The sequence below is a fragment of the Hyla sarda genome, chromosome 1 (genome assembly GCF_029499605.1).
Source record: "Hyla sarda isolate aHylSar1 chromosome 1, aHylSar1.hap1, whole genome shotgun sequence".
NCBI classification, from domain to species: Eukaryota; Metazoa; Chordata; class Amphibia; order Anura; family Hylidae; genus Hyla; species Hyla sarda.
Genome location: NC_079189.1, coordinates 461,337,375 through 461,360,898, shown reverse-complemented (window position 1 = coordinate 461,360,898; position 23,524 = coordinate 461,337,375). Strand labels below are relative to the sequence as shown.

The 23,524-nt window shown below is 45.1% G+C and overlaps 2 protein-coding genes across 3 annotated transcripts in view; one reads left to right on the top strand and one right to left on the bottom strand.

Annotated features, from left to right (window-relative positions):
• The window catches only part of TMEM120B (transmembrane protein 120B), a 65,855-nt gene extending 56,195 nt beyond the window's left edge, over positions 1-9,660 (bottom strand). For both annotated transcript variants that reach the window (XM_056534864.1, XM_056534873.1), the window contains exon 1: positions 9,485-9,660. In XM_056534864.1, coding sequence (XP_056390839.1) covers positions 9,485-9,547 — 63 coding nt within the window. In that variant the 5' untranslated portion in view covers positions 9,548-9,660. The remainder of the gene's footprint in view (positions 1-9,484) is intronic.
• An 11-nt stretch (positions 9,661-9,671) lies between these two features.
• On the top strand, positions 9,672-22,195 carry LOC130284486 (uncharacterized). Its single transcript, XM_056534884.1, has 2 exons — positions 9,672-9,948; positions 17,110-22,195. Exon 2 carries the CDS (start codon positions 17,121-17,123, stop codon positions 17,898-17,900), a length of 780 nt encoding a protein of 259 aa, XP_056390859.1. The 5' UTR covers positions 9,672-9,948; positions 17,110-17,120; the 3' UTR covers positions 17,901-22,195.
• The last annotated feature ends 1,329 nt before the right edge of the window (positions 22,196-23,524 follow it).

The window sequence follows — 23,524 nt, the reverse complement described above, 5'->3', positions numbered from 1 at the left end:
GCAGCAGTGACATCATCGTGCTCCTGAAGCTCCGCCCGTGCACCTAAAGTCTGCCACCAAAAGATAACAGGCCAATGGAACTACGGAATGGGAACAGGTAAGTATCATTATCCGTAGCACCAGTACTTTTAATTATTTTATTTATTTATTTATTTATATAGCCCCTACAGATTCCTCAGCGCTTACAATTATGGGGTACAAACAAAGACAAGTATCAGACATAATATTACACAATAACTATTCAAACAAGAGGGGTGGGGATATGTTGAGGCCAATTAGAGAATGTTATAGGCCTGTCTGAAGAGATGTGTTTTTAGGCCACCTTTGAAACTATGGATGTTGTTGTTGAGTCTGAGGGATTGAGGGATAGCATTCCAGAGAACCGGTGCAGCACGAGTGAAGTCTTGGAGACGGGAGTGAGAAGTTCGGATTATAGAAGATGTTAGTGTGAGATCATTAGCAGATCGAAGAGAACGTGTAGGATGGTAGACAGAGATGAGAGAGGAGATGTAGGGAGGTGCAGCATTGAATTGAATTGGTAACCAGTGTAGTGACTGGCACAGGGAGGAGGCGTCTGTGTAGCGGCTGGAGAGGAAGAGGAGTCTGGCTGCAGCATTAAGGATGGACTGGAGAGGAGAGAGTTTGGAGAAAGGAAGGCCTATTAGTAAAGAGTTACAGTAGTTGAGGCGGGAGTGAATCAAAGCAATGAGAGTTTTAGCAGTTTCAGTAGTGAGAAACGGGCGGATTCTTGAAATGTTTTTGAGATGCAGGTGACAAGAACATGAAAGAGACTGAATATGGGGAGTGAAAGACAGATCAGAGTCAAGTATAACTCCAAGACAGCGAGCCTGCTGCCCGGGAGTTATGGTAGTCCCACATACCGAGATGGAAATGTCAGGGTTAGGTACTACACACTTGTACCAACAGGTTAGTGCAGGTGAAACTTATACCAATTTCCCTTTAAAACTGTTTAATTTATTCATTTTGCATAAGCCAAGTATCAGCATCCTAAGATTACATAATTGAGGGGGGGGGGGCATCGTTAAACTCAGTATACAAAGTGCCCCCCAAAAAAATAATAATAAAATGGTTGAAACTTTTATACCAGAGAGGTACCTTTTGTTGTGCTTTTATCCAAAAAAACAACAATAGAATTGACCCCCCCCCCCCCCCCCACTTTGTATAAAAGATTACACTAGTGTGAAACTGGCCTTAGTAGGGACACTAGAGTGAGCTTAAACAGAATAGGAATAAATCGATTTACAAGCATGGAACAAAAGCCATGGATTTCAGCGAGTAACCCCTTATTTTACAGCTGTTTACCCACATTATAACCCACTATACTGGGTTTAGTGTGGGTGAACTAGCTGTTAGATTCTATTTAAACCCCAAAGAATTTAATAGGACAGGATCGGTTACCGTTCTTGGCACTAAAATATAAAGATAACCTTACAAGACGACAAGGGGAGGTACTTCGCACGGTACTTCGTGCTTCTTCCGGCCTCCAAGGCCGGAAGAAGCATGGAGTACCATGGGAAACGGCTGGAGTCTCCTCCTGTCATCCATGGACATCCCCCGGCCCTTCAGCCTCCAAGATTGAAGACACTTATGCGGTGAGTGCAATTAATCGCTCCTTCCATTGTAATTCCATCCATCCACGTAATTCCATCCATCCATGCTGGTTTTGCCGGCAGCAGGCGGGTCCCCCACTGGCAATCTTACATTGTGTTCCGAAGGGGGCGCCCGAAGCCCGCCCCCCTTGTTGCATATTAATTTTTTGCTTCTCCACGTCCTAATGACGTGGAGTTATCCACCCCCTGAGCGATGTGTTATGTCTTTAGAGCGCATGCGCAGTTTTGCCAGGCAGCGGTTCTGAGGACGCACAGCTCTCACATCATCAGGACGGAGAGCTGGGTAAAAAACAAACAAAAAAAAAGAACTTATGACAGGGCACAGTGCTCGGGGGGGGGGGGGGTGATAACTCCACGTCATTAGGATGTGGAGGAGCAAAAAAAATTTATATGCAACAGGGGGGGGGGGGGGCGGGCTTCGGGCACCTGCCTCCGGAACACAACGTAAGATTGCCGCGGGGGAACCGCCTACTGCACGCAAAACCAGGATGGATGGCGGACACTTTAGAGGATGCAAACTCGGCCAAAACAGAATTTTACTAAGTAAGTGAGCACGTTACAGACTCCTGTTCACCCACACTATAACAAAATGTATTGGGTTTAGTGTGGGTGAACTTGCTGACAGTTTTCCTTTAAATTCCAAAACATTTTGCCTTCCAGGCTTCACAGTAGACAAACACGATATGTTAGCTTTCAGTTTAACCTGAGCGGAATGACCTGTTCACAAAGGTATAACTACTGAAAAGGCAGCAGACCATTATCTGTAACCTTACTTTGACTCCCTCATTCAGCCCTAAACAATGACATTGTTGTTCTACTGTGTTTGGAGTATAAATATTCATGGATCAAAACAATTCAACGTAAAACAAATCACATCTCACAGGGAAAGGTCCCAATGACCAGAACTTTAAATAATGAATATTTTTTTACCAAGATTGAGGGTAGGGCTACAGTAGGACTTTGATCACTCAACATTCAGTTGTATAAAAATTTTTTACCAAAAATCTGTGAGAGACCTACTATCGCATTGGGGTTGTGGGACAATTAGGAGGGTAATTTAAAATGGGAGTCACAGGAGATATTTACAGCTCCTGCAGTCAAAAACGTTGTGGACATGTTGCCAATGAGGTGCAGACACAACTGAAATCAAAGTCTATGCTGGCAAGATTCTGTGCAACGTCGGAGAAAAATTCCAGCAGGTTTGTCTTCCTTGAGACTCTCTTGTCACAGTCGCAAACTCACATTAGTTCCAATGTCACAATGAACAAGGTCACTGTATAGTCCTAGCCGAACTGGGAAGAGCAACAGATCACAGAGCTTGTTTGCACCCTGGCATAATTTTTGTGCCAAGTAGAAACAAATATAACTGGGCATCTGTTCATGGTCCCCATGTACATGCAAAGGAGTTTTCTCAAAACAGGTACAGTATACAGTATATAGCTTTTGTTATATCCAAAAGGATAATCCTTTTATTACTATGGTGCTGACAGGAAAAGGTCAGATTTGTCACCAATTTATATGAAATCCAAGAATACAAACTGAGGTCCTGTCCTCTCTAACAGACATACAGAAAGAGGCTGCCTATAGGCAAAATACATAGCTATACATAAGATGAAAAGAACAAAAATATGACCGTGCAAAAATAAAGCCAAAAAGAGGATAATGACCAGGCCAGGTGAAAACTCACATCAGAATCTAAAAATGGGAATAGTTCCTATTTTATTACACTGAATAATGCATTATGGGGCAGCCAATGAGATTATAACTATGCTTTTGTTTTTTCCTTTCTGAATGGATGCTATCCAATGGGCCATAGTAGTAAACCTGATGAAATCTGACAAGAATAATGTAGGTCAGGTAATAGCTACATCCAGTCATTCCCAATACTTCTTGATTTCACAATCTAGCATTCCTGGTCAGAGGAATTGCAGCAATAATTGCCATGTGTAGTACGAGCCTAAGGCCATTAGCAACCACATGGCTCTGACGTGTCAGAAACTCTCTATATACTCTAAAGGTCAAAGGTACCAGCTATAAACCCTCCACAGAACCAGAGTAACATGTTCCAGGCCTAAGTAAAAACCAGGTGTATAGCCTCGGCATACAACAGTGATAATGTTTTACGCAAGTACAATGTTTTTAGCAGGACAGTGTCCACAGAAAATTATCAGACACTAGAAATACAAAGCATACCTGGCTGACTTTCCAACACTGAACTCCAATGAGAAGGTACAGCTCATTTAAGGTCATTCTTGGCAGAAGGCAGCCAGCTACCACACCTAGTAATTTGCCATCAGTAGCTAAAAGTCTGAGTTATTTTGTAAAGTTTTTATATTGCCAGTTTATTTAATGATTTAATCAGTCTGGGTCTCAGTGCTGAGACCCCTACTGGTCAGGAAAGCAGCATTGCTGTTCACCTTCATAGCAATCTTTGTCACACAGACTTCTAATGGAGCAACAAGACTTGATAAAAGGGAAGTGAACAGCAATGCTGCGCGATAAAAGGGAAGTGCAATGCTGCGCACTTCTCTCAGCTCGTTCTCCTGATCGGTATGGGTTAAAGGACAGGGACTCAGACCATATGTTTTTGTAAGTGGCATTGCCAATTATAATGCCTATGTGTACGTCATTTGTACAAAACAACTTAGATCTAAGCAAGTATTAAAGTGTGGTTCCTTCTTGAGTGAGACTGCACATATGACTAAAATATCTTTAGCTAAAGAGTCACAAGCTAAAAATTTGTATATAAAAAAAAAAAAAAAAAAAAAAAAAAAAAAAAAAAAAAAAAAAAAAAAGGATCCCGGCTGCTGCATTACCAATGACACTTAGCATAGCCCATGTAAATGTCTCCGTGAGCTTTCACTAGGGATCGACAGATTATTGGTTTGGCCAATATTCACGATTTTGGATGTTATCGGTATCGGCAATTACCTTGCCGATAATCCCCCGCACCGCACCCCCCCATCCCCGGTTTTATAATTATCTTTTCTTGGGGCCCGGGGTCCACGCTACTCCTGGCTCCTGCTGCGTCCTGCGTTACGCTGCGCAATGACGAGTGACGTCCTCAACGCAACGTCACCGTCAGTGCGCACAGTGACAGCTCAGGAGGACGCCGCTGGAGCCATAAGTAGCGTGGACCCCGGGAACAGGCAATTATAAAACCGGGGATGGGGGAGGCAATGGGGCAGCAGCGGTCTCTGGCCGGGGCGGTGCGGTGGGGGTTGCGGCGGTGGCGATAGGACTCAGGACCCCAGAATAGGCAGGGGGAGAGAAGCGGGTGGAGGCGGCAGTCTCTGGCAACACAAAAGCCGCTGCAGTTCATTGATTTAAAGCGCCCACTCTAAATCAATGATCTGCAGCGGTGTCGGGGGGGGTTTGGTGCTAAATAGCCGATAATTTATAATGGAATATCGGTATAAGTTATCGGCTATCGGCCCTAACCTCCACAGAGTATCGGCCCTAAAAACATTGATATCAGTTGATCCCTAGCTTTCACAGCATCATCTAAAAGGGGTAATAGCCAGATTGCTCTGTGCTCCAGATGCTGTATGGTATGGAATGCACTAGAGTCCCAAGCTCTCTCCGTGCACCCATAACATTAATAAATATAATGGGCAGTTAAGGAGTTAATGGCTAGAGACACATTGGCACTGTTTTGTTTTGTTTTTTTCCTGAAGACAAAATGAATCAACTTTCTAAATAGGCTTCATTAGAAGTGTGCTACCATTTAGCTGCTCCTCATATAGATAAGATCAGAAAGATAGGTCTATCAAATAGGGTTTCACCAATCTTAGTGTTAAGAGACTGGAGCATAAATGGGGTTCAAAACCACCCAGAAAGTAGACCGAGGTAGAAAGGCAGCTCACATGATGGAGAGAGAGCATAGTTTAAGAGGGGAAAACAAATGGGTTGTGTACAAGTGTAAAGAGAGGAGACAGAGCTCACACAGAAACAGCAGGGGCTGAATAAGCAAAATGTTTAATAAAGTCCATTAGTGAAAGTATTTTTATACCAAGAGTACAAGGCTAAGTTTTCAAGGGTGTCCAAGGCCCTTAATTTAGATGACCAGTTTAGAGGGAATGTATCACCTTGAGTTTTTTTCAGATAGACACTGAAACGTTCTTTTTTTCCAACCTGTTTCATTTTCTGAATACACATTTTTATGTCATTTATTTTGTACATTATAGTTGGGGTGCCATCTATCCCGAGAGGATTCATCAGCATTTTGTATAAGGAATATACTTATTCACCTGGAAAGTTACCAAGCTATTGTAAGGTTGTTTCCAAGTGGACAAAAATTGTTACCACAACTTTGAATACAACATATAAAATACATTTATGGTCACAGAGCATATGATACATTTTGTGCAGGTCACAATTTCGGATTTTTCTCTCTTCACATACACCAAAAAGCTAAGCTAAGTCTGGGCTGGTGTAGATTTAGAGACTTTTCAGTGGCTTTGCACCTTTTTTTGCGCCTTATCTCAAAAAGGCGGGGTTCATAAAACCCTTCCATATCATGTGTATTGCTAAAATCAGTGGATTGCAACTCAAACTCAGCAGAAATGTGTAAACCAAATGGCGAAAATAAACCCTGCTTGTGCCTTTTCTAGACACAAAAAACAGTCTAAAGACAATGATAAATGTCGCCTATGTCTTCTAGGCCGCAGGTAGCATTCCGCCCTGCCTACTAAAGGCTGCAAGCAACTCTCCCTCCGGGACATCATCATGTGCATCCTGAAGGTAGAGATACTCCCGGCCTCTAGTGAATGTAGGAAAAAGCCGCCTGCAGCCTAGAAGCAGAAGAAAATGGTGGTGACTGCAGGGGAGCTGAGAAGTTGGGTAAATATTTAATCATTTATTTATTAGGTTGTGTTTGGTTTTTCGGCTCAGTTCCATTGAAGTGAAAGGAGCCAAGTTGTAGTACCACACAGAACCTGAGAACTGGTGTGATGCTGTTTCTGAAAGAAATTAGCTCTGTTTTTCTATTCCTGGAAAACTCCTTTTAGGGGAGGGGGTCCTACCTTCAAGGGGACAATCTATTCACAATTGTGGGGGGAGGGGGTCAAACTACCTTATTTGGGGGGGGGGGGGAGGGAGTTCTACAGGGGAAAAACTACATACAGGCACAGGCGTGTCAACGTAGAACATATTGAGGCACCTACCATATGAGGGAAACTGTCTACTGAAGCAATCTGTCTACCTAATGTAAGGGGGTAGCCATCCACCTTAAAGGGGTATTCCACCCAAAGACATCTTTTCCCCAATCCAAAGGGTATAAGATGTCTGATCGCGTGGGGCCAGCCGCTGGGACGTGAAATCACGCCCCCTCCCATAGACATGAATGGAGAGAGGCGTAGAGTGACGTCACGATGGGCCATGGCGTGATGTCACAAGGGGGCGTGGCAAGGCATCACGTGTCCAGTCCCGGAAAAACAGAGCTTTCCGAGACTGGAGAAGCAGCCCCGCATAGAATGTGGGTACTGCACGGAGATCAGACATCTTATCCCCTATCCTTTGGATCAGGAATAAGATGTCTTTGGCCGGCATACCCCTTTAATATGGTGCAGGTGGGGCAGGGGAAACAATTATAATTTAAAAAAAACAAAAAACGGGATGCTTACCAGGCCCAGGCCCAGCAGCAGATCCCATTCTCCTCAGAGTGGTTCCGGTGTCTTCTGTCTTCATTGCTTCTTTTTAGCCATTATTTGTCTTTTGTAGAAACTAGAGTAGTTGGCATTGCCCGGTCTTCCCACCTGAGTTCATTGTTTGTGCGGAGTCCAACGGAATGCATAGTCATCTATGAGACATCGCATTCCCACGCACTCTTAGCGCTGGCATGTTATGCCGGCACCCGCACTCTCCGGAATGTCCGCATGGAGATTTTCCATGCGGACATTTTGGAAGTGTGAACATAGCCTAACTATTCTCTGCACCCACCTGCAGGACAGCCGTCAGGATGATTAAAAATCCCGGGCAATCTCTGCAGCCGAGAGTAACATGATCAGGAGATGTGCTGGAAGTCTTTAAGACTCGCATGGGACTTCAGACCAAAAAAAAATAAAAATAAAACACCTTCACATACGGAGGTGGGTTAGGGTTAAAGGGGTATTCCAGGCCAAAACTTTTTTTATATATCAACTGGCTCCGGAAAGTTAAACAGATTTGTAAATTACTTCTATTAAAAACAATCTTAATCCTTCCAATAGTTATTTGCTTCTGAAGTTGAGTTGCTGTTTTCTGTCTAACTGCTCTCTGATGACTCAAGTCCCGGGAGCTGTGCAGTTCCTATGGGGATATTCTCCCATCATGCACAGCTCCCGGGACGTGACATCATCATTGAGCAGTTAGACAGAAAACTTCAGAAGCTAATAACTATTGGAAGGATTAAGATTTTTTAATAGAAGTAATTTACAAATCTGTTTAACTTTCCGGAGCCAGTTGATATATATAAAAAAAGGTTTTGCCTGGAATACCCCTTTAATTTACCTTTAGTATATGTCATCAAAATATCTCCAGCCATTTGGAAGTACTCACATATAGATTATTTGGTAGGGGTGCCCCCTGAGGTTAACTTTTCCTTTTTTTCGAGGTGTAGCCCATAAGTTAGGTATACAGGACATAAGTGGGAGTCACTCAGAATGGGTTTTACAAGACAAAATGAATGGACCGCTGATTTAGAAGATTTGGCGCATCTTTCCATAGATTCGCTTATTTATAATCCCAGGTTATCCCTTTGAGTTAGAGGGAATCCTCAAAAAACAACATGTAGAGATGAGCGAACTTACAGTAAATTCGATTCGTCACGAACTTCTCGGCTCGGCAGTTGATGACGTATCCTGCATAAATTAGTTCAGCTTTCTGGTGCTCCGGTGGGCTGGAAAAGGTGGATACAGTCCTAGGAGACTCTTTCCTAGGACTGTATCCACCTTTTCCAGCCCACCGGAGCACCTGAAAGCTGAACTAATTTACGCAGGAAAAGTCATCAACTGCCGAGCCGAGAAGTTCGTGACGAATCGAATTTACTGTAAGTTCGCTCATCTCTAATAACATCACTTTAACAGTGGTGACATGTATCCATCTTCAGTCTGTACAGCAGTGTTGCCCAACTAGTGTGCCTCCAGCTGTTGCAAAACTACAACTCCCAGCATGCCCGGACAGCCAACGGCTGTCCGGGCATGCTGGGAGTTGTAGTTTTGCAACAGCTGGAGGCACACTAGTTGGGCAACACTGCTGTACAGATCTATGAATCAAATCTGATTTAATTTAGCATTATGATGTGTAACCAGACAACAGGCTTACAGTATGTTCACACATGACAGATATACTGCCAAATTATTGCTAATTTTTTAATTCCATATTAAAAGTTAATTGGAAAAATCTGCATTTGAGCCGGCAGTGTATCCGCCAGGTGTGAACATACCCTAAAGCAGTAGGACAAATAAACAACTGTTCATTTTGATAAAGATTTCCAAATGTTTTGTACAAGTGACAAAAAGAAATATTTTAAAATTACCTTCATGGTCATTTGTTTGTCATTTTTTTAACATGCGTTTCCTCTCAATTCAATCGAAACAAAAACCGCACGTTAAAAAAACGCAGGTTGTCGATCTTGCAGGGGCAGGGACAGTGTGGGGGCTCCTTAGTGGAGATGATGCCCGCTTAGACTTGGCACAGGACATAGTCCAGCACCGGACACAGGAGAAAAGTGCCCAAAAGAAGCCGCTTCTCCTCCAGACGTGTAATGTGCACCAAGACAAAAGCCCCGCAGCACCCGCACAGCCTGGTCTGCGGTATTCGGGGACCCCCGGGGGGAGCGCTCTGTACCCGGGTCGCCCTCTCCCTATCTTTACCTGCAGCTGCCTGAATTCCTTCTCCAGGTCTTCCCATTCTTCCTGGCACTTGTGCAAGGACATGTTAGGAGAAGAGCCGCGTCCCGGCCTCCGCAGCCACGCTCGCGCCCGACGTCACCTCTCCAGCTCCAGACAGAGAGGGCGGGCCTGCGCTTGCGCACTAGTGCCTCGGCGCCGCTGCGCACTGGGAGGTGGGAGAGTGCACGGTGATGCGCACTGGGATAGTACCGGGAATCCGGTCACCGTCCTGCTGATACGTGTGTTGGGGGGCTGGTGGGAAATCGTGCACAGTTGTATGGTGAGGTGATCGGCTCATTGGTCTTCATCCTCAGCTGCATGCTGTATGGAAGCAGCGGTTCTGGGCCTGCGCAGAGGGGATCCCGGAGCTGGGCCTTAGGGTCTGCAGCATAGAAGAGCCTGACACCGCCGAGAGGAGCAGAATCCTGGGCCCAGCCCTGCACACAGTAAGTGGGTGCTGCCCAGAACTGAGAAGGTCCTGGAGCAAGGAAACCAGACAGCAATGGAAGGAGATATATGGGTGTCTGAAGGGGGTGATCCCAGGAGGCAAACCGCCCCCTCTCCATGTGTAATTGGATAACAATTTTATATTTTTTGTACCTGTCCTATGCAAAAACATTTTTTATATAATGTAGAAAATGCCATTACAGTGGTCCCTCAACATACGATGGTAATCCGTTCCAAATGAACCATCGTTTGTTGAAACCATCGTATGTTGAGGTATCCGTATAATGTAAAGTGTAGGAAGTTGTACTCGCCTGTCGCCGCTCATCACCGCTGCCCTGGATGTCGCCCTCCATCCGGACCGTCTCTGCTGGCCGGGAACGTCGCTCACACGCCGCTCCTATAGGATGACGGGACGGAGTGCGCGATGACGACGATGGAGAGCGCCGGTCCATTGCCGTGGAATGAGATTTGCCATAGAATGAGATGGTCCGCCTCCATCACATCCTATTGGCTCTCTCTTGTCACGTGACATATTTAAACGTCACGCATCGATGCGCACAGCAGTGTCAGTTTGGCTATCACAGGGAGAGGATCTCCTCACCCTGTGATAGGTGAAGCTGTACGGAGCTCTCATGGCCTCTGTGGCCCGACAGAAGTTCACACATGTACGCAGCTCATACGGCTGCCTCATATACATTTACTCTATTATTACATGTACTGTTGATCCACAGCGCTATCGGGATCCCTATGCCCGATGGCGCTGTCATCAGTGTGCGTCCCCACGAGCCCCCCACGCCTGCAGCTCTACTCCCCGTCCCCCGCAGCTCTACTCCCCGTCCCCCGCAGCTCTACTCCCCGTCCCCCGCAGCTCTACTCCCCGTCCCCCGCAGCTCTACTCCCCGTCCCGTTAACGCTCAGGGAGCGGGGAACAGAAAGTAGAGCATCGGGCGCAGGTAAAGTTATTCGCGTAGTGCTGCGCATGCGCAGTACTACTTTACCTGCGCCCGATGCTCTACTTTCTGTTCCCCGCTCCCTGAGCGTTAACGGGACGGGGAGTACAGCTGCGGGCGTGGGGCGCTCGCGGGGACGCACACTGATGACAGCGCCATCGGGCATCGGGATCCCGATAGCGCTGTGGATCAACAGTGAATGTATATGAGGCAGCCGTATGAGCTGCGTACATGTGTGAACTTCTGTCGGGCCACAGAGGCCATGAGAGCTCCGTACAGCTTCAGCTATCACAGGGAGAGGAGATCCTCTCCCTGTGATAGCCAAACTGACACTACTGTGCGCATCGATGCGTGACGTTTAAATATGTCACGTGACAAGAGTGAGCCAATAGGATGTAATGGAGGCGGACCATCTCATTCTATGGCAAATCTCATTCTATGGCAATGCACCGGCGATGCAGGTAATCCCGAAGAGGACAGGTAAGAGACCATCACCGTGGCACATAACCGGCTATCTGGTGGCAGCTGAAGTAGTCTGCGCTGCCGGATAGCCGTTTATGCGATGACCCCGACATACAAAAGCATCGTATGTTGATGCTGCCTTCAACATGCGATGGCCTCTGAGAGCCCATCGTATGTTGAAATGATTGTATGTCACTGTATATGTATATTTGTAATATACATTGGTTAAAAGAAAGTGTATATTTTTGGGTAAAAAAAAAAAATCTGTCCTTGCAGCTATTGCCTGTGTGTCTCTGTGAGGAGACCAAATACAGGAAGTGAGGACAGGACAAGCAGGGCTCTGTGTTGGCTCCTGGGTTGTCAATCATCCTGCTGTATGAGCCTTGAGCCCTGCTTGTCCTCGGAGCCCAGAGCCCTGCTTGTCCACCCTTCCTGTATTTGGACTCCTCACAGACAACATAGGCAATAGCAGCAGGGACAAAAATATACACATTTTTAACCAATGTATATTACAAATCTACATACATGCCCAGATTTATCAATCAGCCTGAAACCCTAATTGTCTGGTTTTTCCAATATTAACCAATCACAGCTAAGCTTTTTATATCTTAACTAGCTCTGGTAAAGTGAAAGCTGAGCTGTGATTGGTTGCTATGGTTTCTGACTGATTGATAAATTAGGGCCACAATGTTATTTTCTACATTATATTAAAGGGTTGTGCTAATGACAGGTACAGTTTAGTGTTCACAAGCCCTAAAGAGTGAATGGAGTACTCCTAGGGGACAGCTTTCCTCCATTCTCATGATGACTGGGGGGGTCCCACTGATGAGATTCCTATGCTCTATCCTGACACAATGACTTTAACATTGATGCCTTGTCTTTAGCATAGACCATCAGTATCAGATCAGTGGAAATCAATACCCAGAACCCTGCTGATCAGATGTTCCTAGAGGCCGTAGCAGCCTGCTGATCAGATGTTCCTAGAGGCCGTAGCAGCCTGCTGATCAGATGTTCCTAGAGGCCGTAGCAGCCTGCTCATCAGATGTTCCTAGAGGCCGTAGCAGCCTGCTCATCAGATGTTCCTAGAGGCCGTAGCAGCCTGCTCATCAGATGTTCCTAGAGGCCGTAGCAGCCTGCTCATCAGATGTTCCTAGAGGCCGTAGCAGCCTGCTCATCAGATGTTCCTAGAGGCCGTAGCAGCCTGCTCATCAGATGTTCCTAGAGGCCGTAGCAGCCTGCTCATCAGATGTTCCTAGAGGCCGTAGCAGCCTGCTCATCAGATGTTTCAGGGATGTGGAAATGCTATCGCCCGACGCCTGGGACAAGTAGTTTTGGGCGCCGGGCAGGTGATTTTTTTTTATAGATTTAGCCCTGTATCGGGCTAGCAGGGACAGACCGACTTCCCCCTTATTTTTCTTTAATGCCGGTGTGAGGTGCAGGAGCCAATGCAAGTCAGCACCTCACACCGGCGCTCAGGGTGTATGGAGGGGGCAGTGCCGGCCCCCAGCTGATTTCAGTAGCCGCTGCTCAGAGCCCCCCCCCAGCCGGTGTGAGGGGATCTTAGGAGCGAGGGCAAAGCCCGAGGTCACACGTCTGCAGGAGATGATTAAGCCACGCCCCCTCATCCCCCTCCCGGAGGATGGAGAGCGCAGCCCTGCATAATACAAGAAGACAGGGGGAGAATGAGGTCGTACACAGCTCCTCCCTCCCCACACACAGCCTCTCCCTCCCCCCTGCTCTGTCTACACAGGACCTCATTTATCACGGGGAGGTTTCAAGTATTTACGGGGGAAAATACAGAGCGGGGAAAGGACGTGTGTGCGGAGACTGCACTGCTCGGGCTGGGGATTTCACCTCACACCGGCTCAGGTGAGGAGGCCGAGCATGCAGGGTGGTTGTATATGTATGTAATGTATGATTAGGGGGAGTGTATCAGTGGCGGGTGTATGTATGATGTGTGCATATGTATGGTGTATGTGTCATGTTTATGTGTGATGTGTGCATGTAATGTATGATATAGGGGCAGTGGCAGGTGTATGTATGTATGATGTGTGCATATGTATGGTGTATATTTATGGTGTGAATGTATGTGTATATATGATGTGTGTATGTGTGATGTGTGATGGGGGGCAGCAGCAGGTGTATGTATGATGTCTATGTGTGTGTGTATGTATGTATGTAATGTATGATGGGGGGGCAGCAGCAGGTGTATGTATGATGTCTATGTATGTATGTAATGTATAATATAGGGGGCAGTGGCCGGTGTATGTATATTTGTATGCATGTATGTTTTGTACAGGGGCAGACTGACAAGTGCTGCTGCCAGTTGTGCTATCTAATTTTATTTATTTTTAGTGTCTTCTGGCCACCCGCACTAAATTGCACCTCCAGAATCCCACCCCCCTTCATACTCACCTGCCAACCAAGAGCCCCACGGATGCACGCAAACACGCCCGAACCAAAACTACAACTCCCAGCATGTTGCACCGTAACCTAAACTGTAGAACTACAAAGTGTAACATGCTAGGAGTTGTAGTTTTGGTTCAGGTCAGCTGCAGAGCCATAGGCTGTATCAGGGCATGCTGGGTGTTGTAGTTACTAACTGCAATTCCCAGTATTCCTTGACACAGACTATGGCTCTGCAGCTGACACAAACCTAAACTACAACTCCCAGCATGTTACACAATAACCTTAACTGTACTACTATACAGTGCAACATGCTGCAACACCCACACAACCATAGGCTGTATCAGGGCATGCTGGGAGTTGTAGTTATCTAGTAACTAAATGCAACTTCCAGCATTTTCTGACACATAATTAGAGTAAATAAAATGCACCACATAAACTGGAGAAGCAGAACCCCCCCCCCCAGTAACACAGCATTGTTCAGTGTGCAGAGACCGCCAGCGCTGCCGGCTTCTCTGCCTGTCCTGGGGTCTAGAGCCCTGCTGCCCTTCTCTCCCCCTGGCTATCGGCGCTGCTGCCCGTTTTCTCCCCCTGACTATCGGTGCCGGCGCCCCATTGCCGGCGCCGATAGCCAGGGGGAGAGAAGCGGCACCGGCAATGGGGCAGCGGCGCCGACAGACAGGGGGAGAGAAGGGGCAGCGGCACCCATTCCCAGCGCCGCTGCCCCGTTGCCTCCCCCATCCCCGGTTGCATAATTACCTGTTGCCGGGGTCGGGTCCTCGCTGCTTCAGACCTCCGGTGTGCGTCCCCTGCGTCGTTGCTATGCGCTGCGCGGCGCAATGATGTCCCCGTGCAGTGCAGTGCATAGCAACGACGCATGGGACGCACACCGGAGGCCTGAAGCAGCGCGGACCCGACCCCGGCAACAGGTAATTATGTAACCGGGGAGGCAACGGGGCAGTGGGTGCCTCTTCCCCTTCTCTCCCCCTAGCTGTCGGCGCCGCTGCCCCATTGCCTCCCCGGTTACATAATTACCTGTTGCCGGCACCAATCGTCAGGGGGAGAGAACGGGCAGCGGCGCCGATAGCCAGGGGGAGAGAAGGGCTGGCAGCAGGGCTCTAGACACCAGGAAAGGCAGGGGGAGAGAAGCGGGCAGCGACGGCCTCTCTCCCCCTGCCTTTCCTGGGGGTGTATCGGGGTATACACATGCGCACACACACACGCACCCTCATTTTATCAAGGATATTTGGATGAATATTTTTACCCAAATATCCTTGGTAAAATGGGGGTGCATGGTATACCCCGATAAATATAGTAGATTGTGTTCCGCTTTAGTCCCTTGGACAAGTAGTTTTCTTTTTAAATTTCCACACCCCTATGTTTGTTTCTAGAGGCCGTAGCAGCCCGCACATCAGATGTTCCTAGAGGCCGTAGCACCCTGACGATCAGATGTTCGTAGCAGGGTCCTACAGCCCATCTCTCATATGAGCTCACCTAACCTCATTGCAGTGACTAGGATAAAAAAAAAAAAAAGCTGAGTGATCTGCTTCATGTTGTTTTTTTGTCCCCAGAGACATTAAAGGGGTACACCTGTGGAAACCTTTATTATTTTATTTTTTAAATCAACTGGTGCCAGAAAGTTAAACAGATTTGTAAATTACTTCTATTAAAAAAATCTTAAAGGGGTACTCCACCCCTAGACATCTTTTCCGCTGTCCGAAGGATAGGGGATAAGATGTCTGATCGCGGGGGTCCCGTCGCTGGGGACCCCCGCATTCTACCATGCGGCACCCACCTGTAACAGCTTCCGGAACCGCTGGAGGCCCTCAGGCTAATACCATCCAGACCACGGGGACGTAAGATTGTAACGTCACGACTCCGCCCCCGTGTTATGTCACACCGTCCCCCTCAATGCAAGTCTATGGGAGGGGGTGTGACAGCTTTCACGCCCCCTCCCATAGACTTGCATTGAGGGGGCGGGTGTGACGTCACACGGGGCGGAGTAGTGACGTCACAATCTTACGTCCCCGTGGTCGGGATGGTATTAGCCTGAGGGCCTCCAGCGGTTCTGGAAGCCGTTACAGGTGGGTGCCTGCGGGAAGAATGCGGGGGTCCCCAGCGGCGGGACCCCCGCGATCAGACATCTTATCCCCTATCCTTTGAATAGGGGATAAGATGTCTAGGGGTGGAGTACCCCTTTAATCCTTCCAATACATTTTATGGGCTGTATACCACAGAGGAAATGCTTTTCTTTTTGCATTTCTCTGGTTTCACGACCACAGTGCTCTCTGCTGACCTCTGCTGTCCATTTTAGGAACTGTCCAGAGCAGCATATGTTTGCTATGGGGATTTTCTCCTGCTCTCGACAGTTCCAAAAATGGACAGCAGAGGTCAGCAGAGAGCACTGTAGTCGTGACATCAGAGAAATCCAAAAAGAAAAGCATTTCTTCTGTAGTATATAGCCCTAAAAAGTACTGGAAGGATTAAGATTTTTTTATTTTTTTACAAGTAATTTACAAATGTGTGTTTTTTTTTTTTTTTGTGTGTATATATATATATATATATATATATATATATATATATAAATTTTTTTTTTTTTTTAAATCAACTGATGCCAGAAAGTTAAAGTTTTCCATGGGAGTACCCCCTTTATTATGAGTTGCATAAAACAACCCATGCTGCTGTTTTTGTAGTTCTGGCCACTGCGTCAAGGCCGGATGGTGTTGGGGAGCCCCAGTTCTGGTGATGGTCCAGGACCCATATGTAGTAGATGGTTATGGCATATTCTGCCAATATACCATACATGTCTAAGATGAGCATTTAGTCTATGTATCAAGATGTTATGGTCAACTGTGGCACAGATCTAAGAGTTCTAGGATGGTGGATTTGTGATTTACTCGCCATGAGCAGGTCCATTCAGTAGTGTTGTTTTTTGAGGCCAATGAAGTATTTCCATGGCCAATGAGCAAACAACCAAGGATAATAAGAAATTTTATTTCATGAGCATTTCCCCAGTGCTATGAGCAATACACTCCTAGGTAATGAAATGCAAAATATCCTAGGTTTGCCGGCCAGCACAATAACTTTTTTATTTACTTCCCTCTGTGTAGGGATGGTTTTGCAGTAAGTGTATGCTTAAAATTTAAAATTCCCTGGTTGGACTTGATATTCCCTGGTTGGACTTGATGGACGTATGTCTTTTTTCAACCATACTAACTATGCAACTATGTAAAAACAAAGAATCTTAAAAAAAGGAAAGAAAGATATCCTAGGTTTAGTAACGGTCGGCATATTCATACAGTATAGCTGATTTGTTACAGCATTTTGTTCTCTCTTTTTCAGGCAATACAAACATGCCAGTTTGTTGGATCACAGGCTGTAAATTTATCCCAGGACGGATGCATAATGGCCATGAGATCAAACTACACTCTTTTCCCAATTCCATGCAGAGAATAAAAGAGTGGCTTTTGCAACTGGGACAACATTTCAATGACATTGACAACATTGCCAACCAAATTTTGGAAAGCAAACAAAAGAAATCCAACAAGTTCCGCTTTTGCTCTCTGCACTTTTCCGATGACAGTTTTATCGTAAATGCTTGTGGCCGGACTCTCCGTCCAAATGCTTTACCTACTATATTTGACAGCGCATCCCATTCTTCAGAAAAGATCCATGAAGAGTTATCTCTAAGAAAAACTTTCAAAAGGAAGAGGAAAGAGCAAACATCAGATGTACCTAAGTTATTTCACACAGCCCCATCGAAAAATCAGGGAAAAAAGACTTCAAATGAACCTAGTGTGCCTGATACAGCCCCATCGCAAAATCTATCACCCCTTATACCTCCTGAGGCAATTAAATCAGAAGTGGACTATGATTTCCCATCATACACGTCTTCAACTGAAAGTTCAGTAGAAAGCTCTGATATTATCACCACCATTATAAAAACAGAATCCTATCAAGATGCCGAAACACAAACAGATTTCACCTTTGAAAATTCCACCATTCACTTAACAGGACAAAATTTAACGATTGGCAACTCTGCCGCCACTTCATGTACTCCACCGTACCTCACCCTACAGAACCCAATTGTGGTACTAAACTGTTTTCTTAATGCTCCTAGTAATCCATCTTAGAAGACTCATACTAGACTCTCATACTGCCACTCAAGGACATTGGTATTGCCTACTTTGGCTCAATTGTGTTTTCTCCGATAAGTTACATTTTAAATTCAAGAGATTCTATACAAATGTTACATTGAACAATATGTTTGCATATACATTTCTGTAGCACAATGTGGCAGGTTTTAATTCTTCCAACAAAAGAACTAAAGCTTTTCATTATTACCAACTGGTAAAGCTGATAATGGCGCAAATTCACCAAGGAAATTCAGCAAGCAAGTTCCTTGCAAAATTTTCTCAGTGTGAACATACATTTACAGGGCGGAGGTACTGTGTGCTTTTTTTATTCAATATCTGTATAACCATAGTATCTTACCATGCTCCTAACAAACCCCAAGACCACTTCTTTTCTCGCACTTACTTTGTGTAATTGATGCGCATAATCAGGGGCTTTTCCTATCTGTGGGGAAATTTAGTATAGAACCCTACCTTAGATTGTTCCCCTAAGTCATTGGCTGGAAACTCTTCTTTATATCCTAACCTAACAGATATTTACAGAGAGGGTTAAAGGGGTATTCTGGTATCTGAAAATGTATATAATAAATGTAAAACCATAAAAGATTCTTAAGTATACAATCATAATGTGTTATTTTTTTTTTTTTTCAATTTTGAAGCCATGTCATCTGGGGGTATCCCCTGCTCCCCTCCCCCATCCCATGAAGATGCATCATCTTTAGCTTGTCTATGAGTTCAAGCCTGCACCCTTAGCAACGTTACTGCCTTCTCCCAGCCCCTTCAATTAAGTTCTTACATGTACTGGAGGGGTGGGGCAGAGGTTACTCAAGGTGGGAAGAAACTTGGTTCAAGCCAAGCCCCCAGAGACCAGCTAAATATGCTGCATTGTCTCATAATTGGTGAGTGATGGATAACTGAGACAACGCTGCTTCAGAATTGAACTGAACTGCCAGCTGAGGGTAAGTGCAGACGTTACTATTGCCCATAAGTATAATATTTGGCTAGGTTCACACTGAGGAAACTCCAGACAGATAATTCCTTCCGGAAATTCCATGTGTGCCTAAGTGCTGACTGAATCAGTTTGCGCTATTACCACGCAGCAAAATTCCATAGAAATTCCGTAGTGTGAACCTAGCCTTACAATATTATATATTTTATGGTAATAGCTTTATTAAGATATAATTTTAAGATACTGGAATACCCCTTTAACTGTGAGATTAAAGTTTTTGGGGGTTTTTAAATCCACACTCCATTTGGTTTCCCTTTGGTTTCATTCTATACTACTTAGTTTTCCCTGGTACTTGGTGGTGTGTGTTAGGGTGCATTCACATTACAATTTGGGCATACGCCTGCCGTTCGGTTTTCAGTCTGGCAACAAAACTGGATACGGTGCAAAAATGAGCCGACCGGAGTCACTATCAGACTCCAGCCTGGCTCACTTAAATTAATGAGATGCGACCTGGATACGGCAGCGGTATCCCCAAAACGTAGTGTGAATGTAGCTTGAATGGGAGGCTGACCCTGGGCAACCAAACTGGTGAATGGTGGTGCTAGTTAAGGACATCCCCTGCAAAGAACTATCACAACATGTTAGTGCTTGAGACCTCTTACTAGGTGCTCATAATGGTATTTAATAACCCAAGCTATTTCTCTGTTTCATAGCTGTCCCCCATACGATTGATGTACACCTTTAAAAAAAAAAATGTAAAAAACTTGCATATTTTTTTGCGCAAGACACAGTTTGCACAAAAATGTGCGACTTTTTGCTCTTTCCTACTGCCCATACCATTCAGAAAAGTAGTTGGGGTTTAGTGGGAGGTCTCCTGTGGCCTGGCAGATTTAACATAACTTGTTGACTAGTATTGAACTTCCAGCAAATGCGTGTCCAGAAATTCCAGAAAATTCTTGTGCCCAGACAGTCATTAGAGGTATTCTTCAAGACTAGCATATGCGACACCCCCCATTGGTGTTCTTGCCCTAAGGTAGCAAGCTTCTGGTCTAGGTTTTACAACCTCATTCATGTTGTTGCAGGCTATCCTCAAAAATATGCTGAAGGGTCCTTCAAGCCAAGCATAGGCTTATTTATATTCCTATTATTTCAGATGTTTTGGCTGCAAACAAATAACCAGTTCTGCTTTTCTAAAATAAGATCCTAAGTGAACTTTTGAGAAGCTTACTGCAATGGTAAGAGGTCCCTGATGCTCCTTCCAGAAACTTTGCAAACCACAGACAACTTCTGCTTTCCCAACAGGAAAACCCATTAACTGGAATATGTCTAGGTTCAAGGGCAGGGAATGTATCATTGTATGGATAAATGAAATTATTATTCCCACCAATTGCCTGTGCATTCGTAATGGATACTTCCTTCATATTGATCACAAAAATGTGAGTTCTTTATAAATGGCTACATAATGTAGATCCTTAAAAAGTACCTGTCCCCAAATAAACTGTGTTCAACTACCTCAGGCTATGTTCCCTAACTACTCCCCTCCTGCCCTTAAAAACAATTTCAGAACTTTTAAAGGCTCTGTATCATATCTTTCTACTTGCTCGCATAGTGCAATTTCCCAGCAGGAGAAAGTGGGCATTTCCTGCGGGCATTACTGAAGCCTGCTGGGGGACCACTTCTGCTCTCACATTGTTGCAGCATTGTGATGAATAGAAGACCTCAAGCTCTGCATGTTTGTTGTGTTGCTATCAGTTAGGCTCTCCTGCAGGTTTCAGTCTGTGCAGCTTTCTGTGAGAATCTGTGGAGCTTTCACTTTCTGTGCAGCTGACAATCAAGCTCCGTGCAGAGAAACACTTCCTGAGTTTGGTCTCCTGCCAGGTTGGGAGGAGACCAAAATCACTGTATCACTGTATTAATTGTGGCAGGGGACAGAACAGAGCCACCTAGTGGCCGTTTTTAATATTAAATTTTAAACATTTATGTTGATCATTTTAAAAGCAAGTGAATGGGAAAGTGTCTGCATTACACAAGGAACTAATTACACAAGGAACACTATATTAAAAGTTTTATTTGGTGACAGGTACTCTTTTTAACCCCTTAAGGACCAAGCCCATTTTGGCCTTAAGGACCAGAGCGTTTTTTGCACATCTGACCACTGTCACTTTAAACTTTAATAACTCTGGGATGCTGTTAGTTATCATTCTGATTTCAAGATTGTTTTTTCATGACATATTCTACTTTAATATAGTGGTAAATTTTTGTGGTAACTTGCATCCTTTCTTGGTGAAAAATCCCAAAATTTGATAAAAAATTAGAAAATTTAGCATTTTTCTAACTTTGAAGCTTTCTGCTTGTAAGGAAAATGTATATTACAAATAATTTTTTTTTGATTCACATATACAATATGTCTACTTTATGTTTGCATCATAACATTGATTAGTTTTTACTTTTGGAAGACATCAGAGGGCTTCAAAGTTCAGCAGCAATTTTCCAATTTTTCACAACATTTTCAAACTCGCTATTTTTCAGGGACCAGTTCAGGTTTGAAGTGGATTTGAAGGGTCTTCATATTAGAAATACCCCACAAATGACCCCATTATAAAAACTGCACCCCCAATAGTATTCAAAATGACATTCAGTCAGCGTTTTAACCCTTTAGGTGTTTCACAGGAATAGCAGCAAAGTGAAGGAGAAAATTCACAATCTTCATTTTTTACACTCACATGTTCTTGTAGACCCAATTTTTTAATTTTTACAAGGGGTAAAAGGAAAAAAATTATACTTTATATTTGTAGCCCAATTTCTCTCGAGTAAGCACATACCTCATATGTCCATGTAAAGTGTTCAGCGGGCGCAGTAGAGGGCTCAGAAGCGAAGGAGCGACAAGGGGATTTTGGAGAGTATGTCTTCCTGAAATGGTTTTTGGGGGGCATGTTGCATTTAGGAAGCCCCTATGGTGCCAGAAGAGCAAAAAAAAAAAAACACATGGCATACCATTTTGGAAACTAGACCCCTTGAGGAACGTAACTAGGCATAAAGTGGGCCTTAATACCCCACAGGTGTTTCACAACTTTTGCATATGTAAAAAAACTAAAAATTTCACTAAAATGTTTCCCCCCAAATTTCACATTTTTGCAAGGGTTAATAGCAGAAAATTCCCCCCCCCCCCCCCCCCCCAAAAAAAAAAATTTGTAACCCCATCTCTTCTGAGTATGGAGGTACCCCATAAGTTGACCTGAAGTGCACTACGGGCGAACTACAATGCTCATTAGAGAAGGAGTCATATTTGGCTTTTTGAGAGCAAATTTTGCTCGGGGGACATGTCGCATTTAGGAAGCCCCTATGGTGCCAGGACAGCATAAAAAAAAAAAAAAAAACATGGCATACTATTTTGGAAACTAGACCCCTTGAGGAACGTAACAAGGGATACAGTGACCCCTAACCCCCCACTGGTGTCTGACAGATCTTTGGAACAGTGGGCTGTACAAAAGTTTTCATTTTCACGGACCACTGTTCCAAAGATCTGTCAGACACCTGTGGGGGGGTAAATTCTCACTGCACCCCTCATTACATTCTGTGAGGGGTCTAGTTTCCGAAATGGGGTCACATGTGGGGTTTTTGTTTTTTTTGCGTTTGCCAAATCTGCTGTAACAATCAGCCACCCCTGTGCAAATCGCCTCAAATGTACATGGTGCACTCTCCCTTCTGGGCCTTGTGTGCCCCGAGAGCACTTTGTGCCCACATATGGGGTATCTCCGTACTCAGGAGAAATTGTGTTACAAATTTTGGGGGTCTTTTTTCCCTTTTACCTCTTGTGAAAATGTAAAGTATGGGGCAACACCAGCATGTTAGTGTAAAAAAAAAAAAATTTTTTTACACTAACATTCTAGTGTAGACCCCAACATTTCCTTTTCATGAAGGGTTAAAGGAGAAATAGCCCCCCCAAACCTTGTAATGCAATTTCTTCCGAGTACGGCGATACCCCATATGTGGCCCTAAACTGTTGCCTTGAAATACGACAGGGCTCCAAAGTGAGAGCCGTGTGCATTTGAGGCCTAAATTAGGGATTGCATAGGGGTGGACATAGGGGTATTCTACGCCAGTGATTCCCAAACAGGGTGCCTCCAGCTGTTGCAAAACTCCCAGCATGCTTGGACAGTCAATAGCTGTCCGGCAATACTGGGAGTTGCTGTTTTGCAAGAGCTGGAGGCTCTGCTTTGGAAACAGTAGCGTACCGGACGTTCTTATTGGGGGGGGGGGGGGGTACTGTGTAGGGGTATGTGTATATGTAGTGTTTTTAAACTTTTTTTTTATTTTGTGGTAGTGTAGTGTAGTGTTTTTAGGGTACAGTCACACGGGCAGGGGATTACAGCGAGTTTCCCAGCGCAAAATTTGCTGCATCTCAAACTTGTAGCGAGAAACCCACTGTAAAACCCTCGCCCATGTGAATGTACCCTGTACATTCACAGGGGGGGTGCACCAGCTGTTGCAAAACCACAACTCCCAGCATGCATGGTCTGTTAGTGCATGCTGGGAGTTATAGTTTTGCAACAGCTGGAGGCACACAGGTTAGGAAACACTGAGTTAGAAACAGACAATGTTTCCCAACCAGTGTGTCTCCAGTTGTTGCAAATCTACAACTCTCAACATGCACTGACTGTCCAGGCATGCTGGG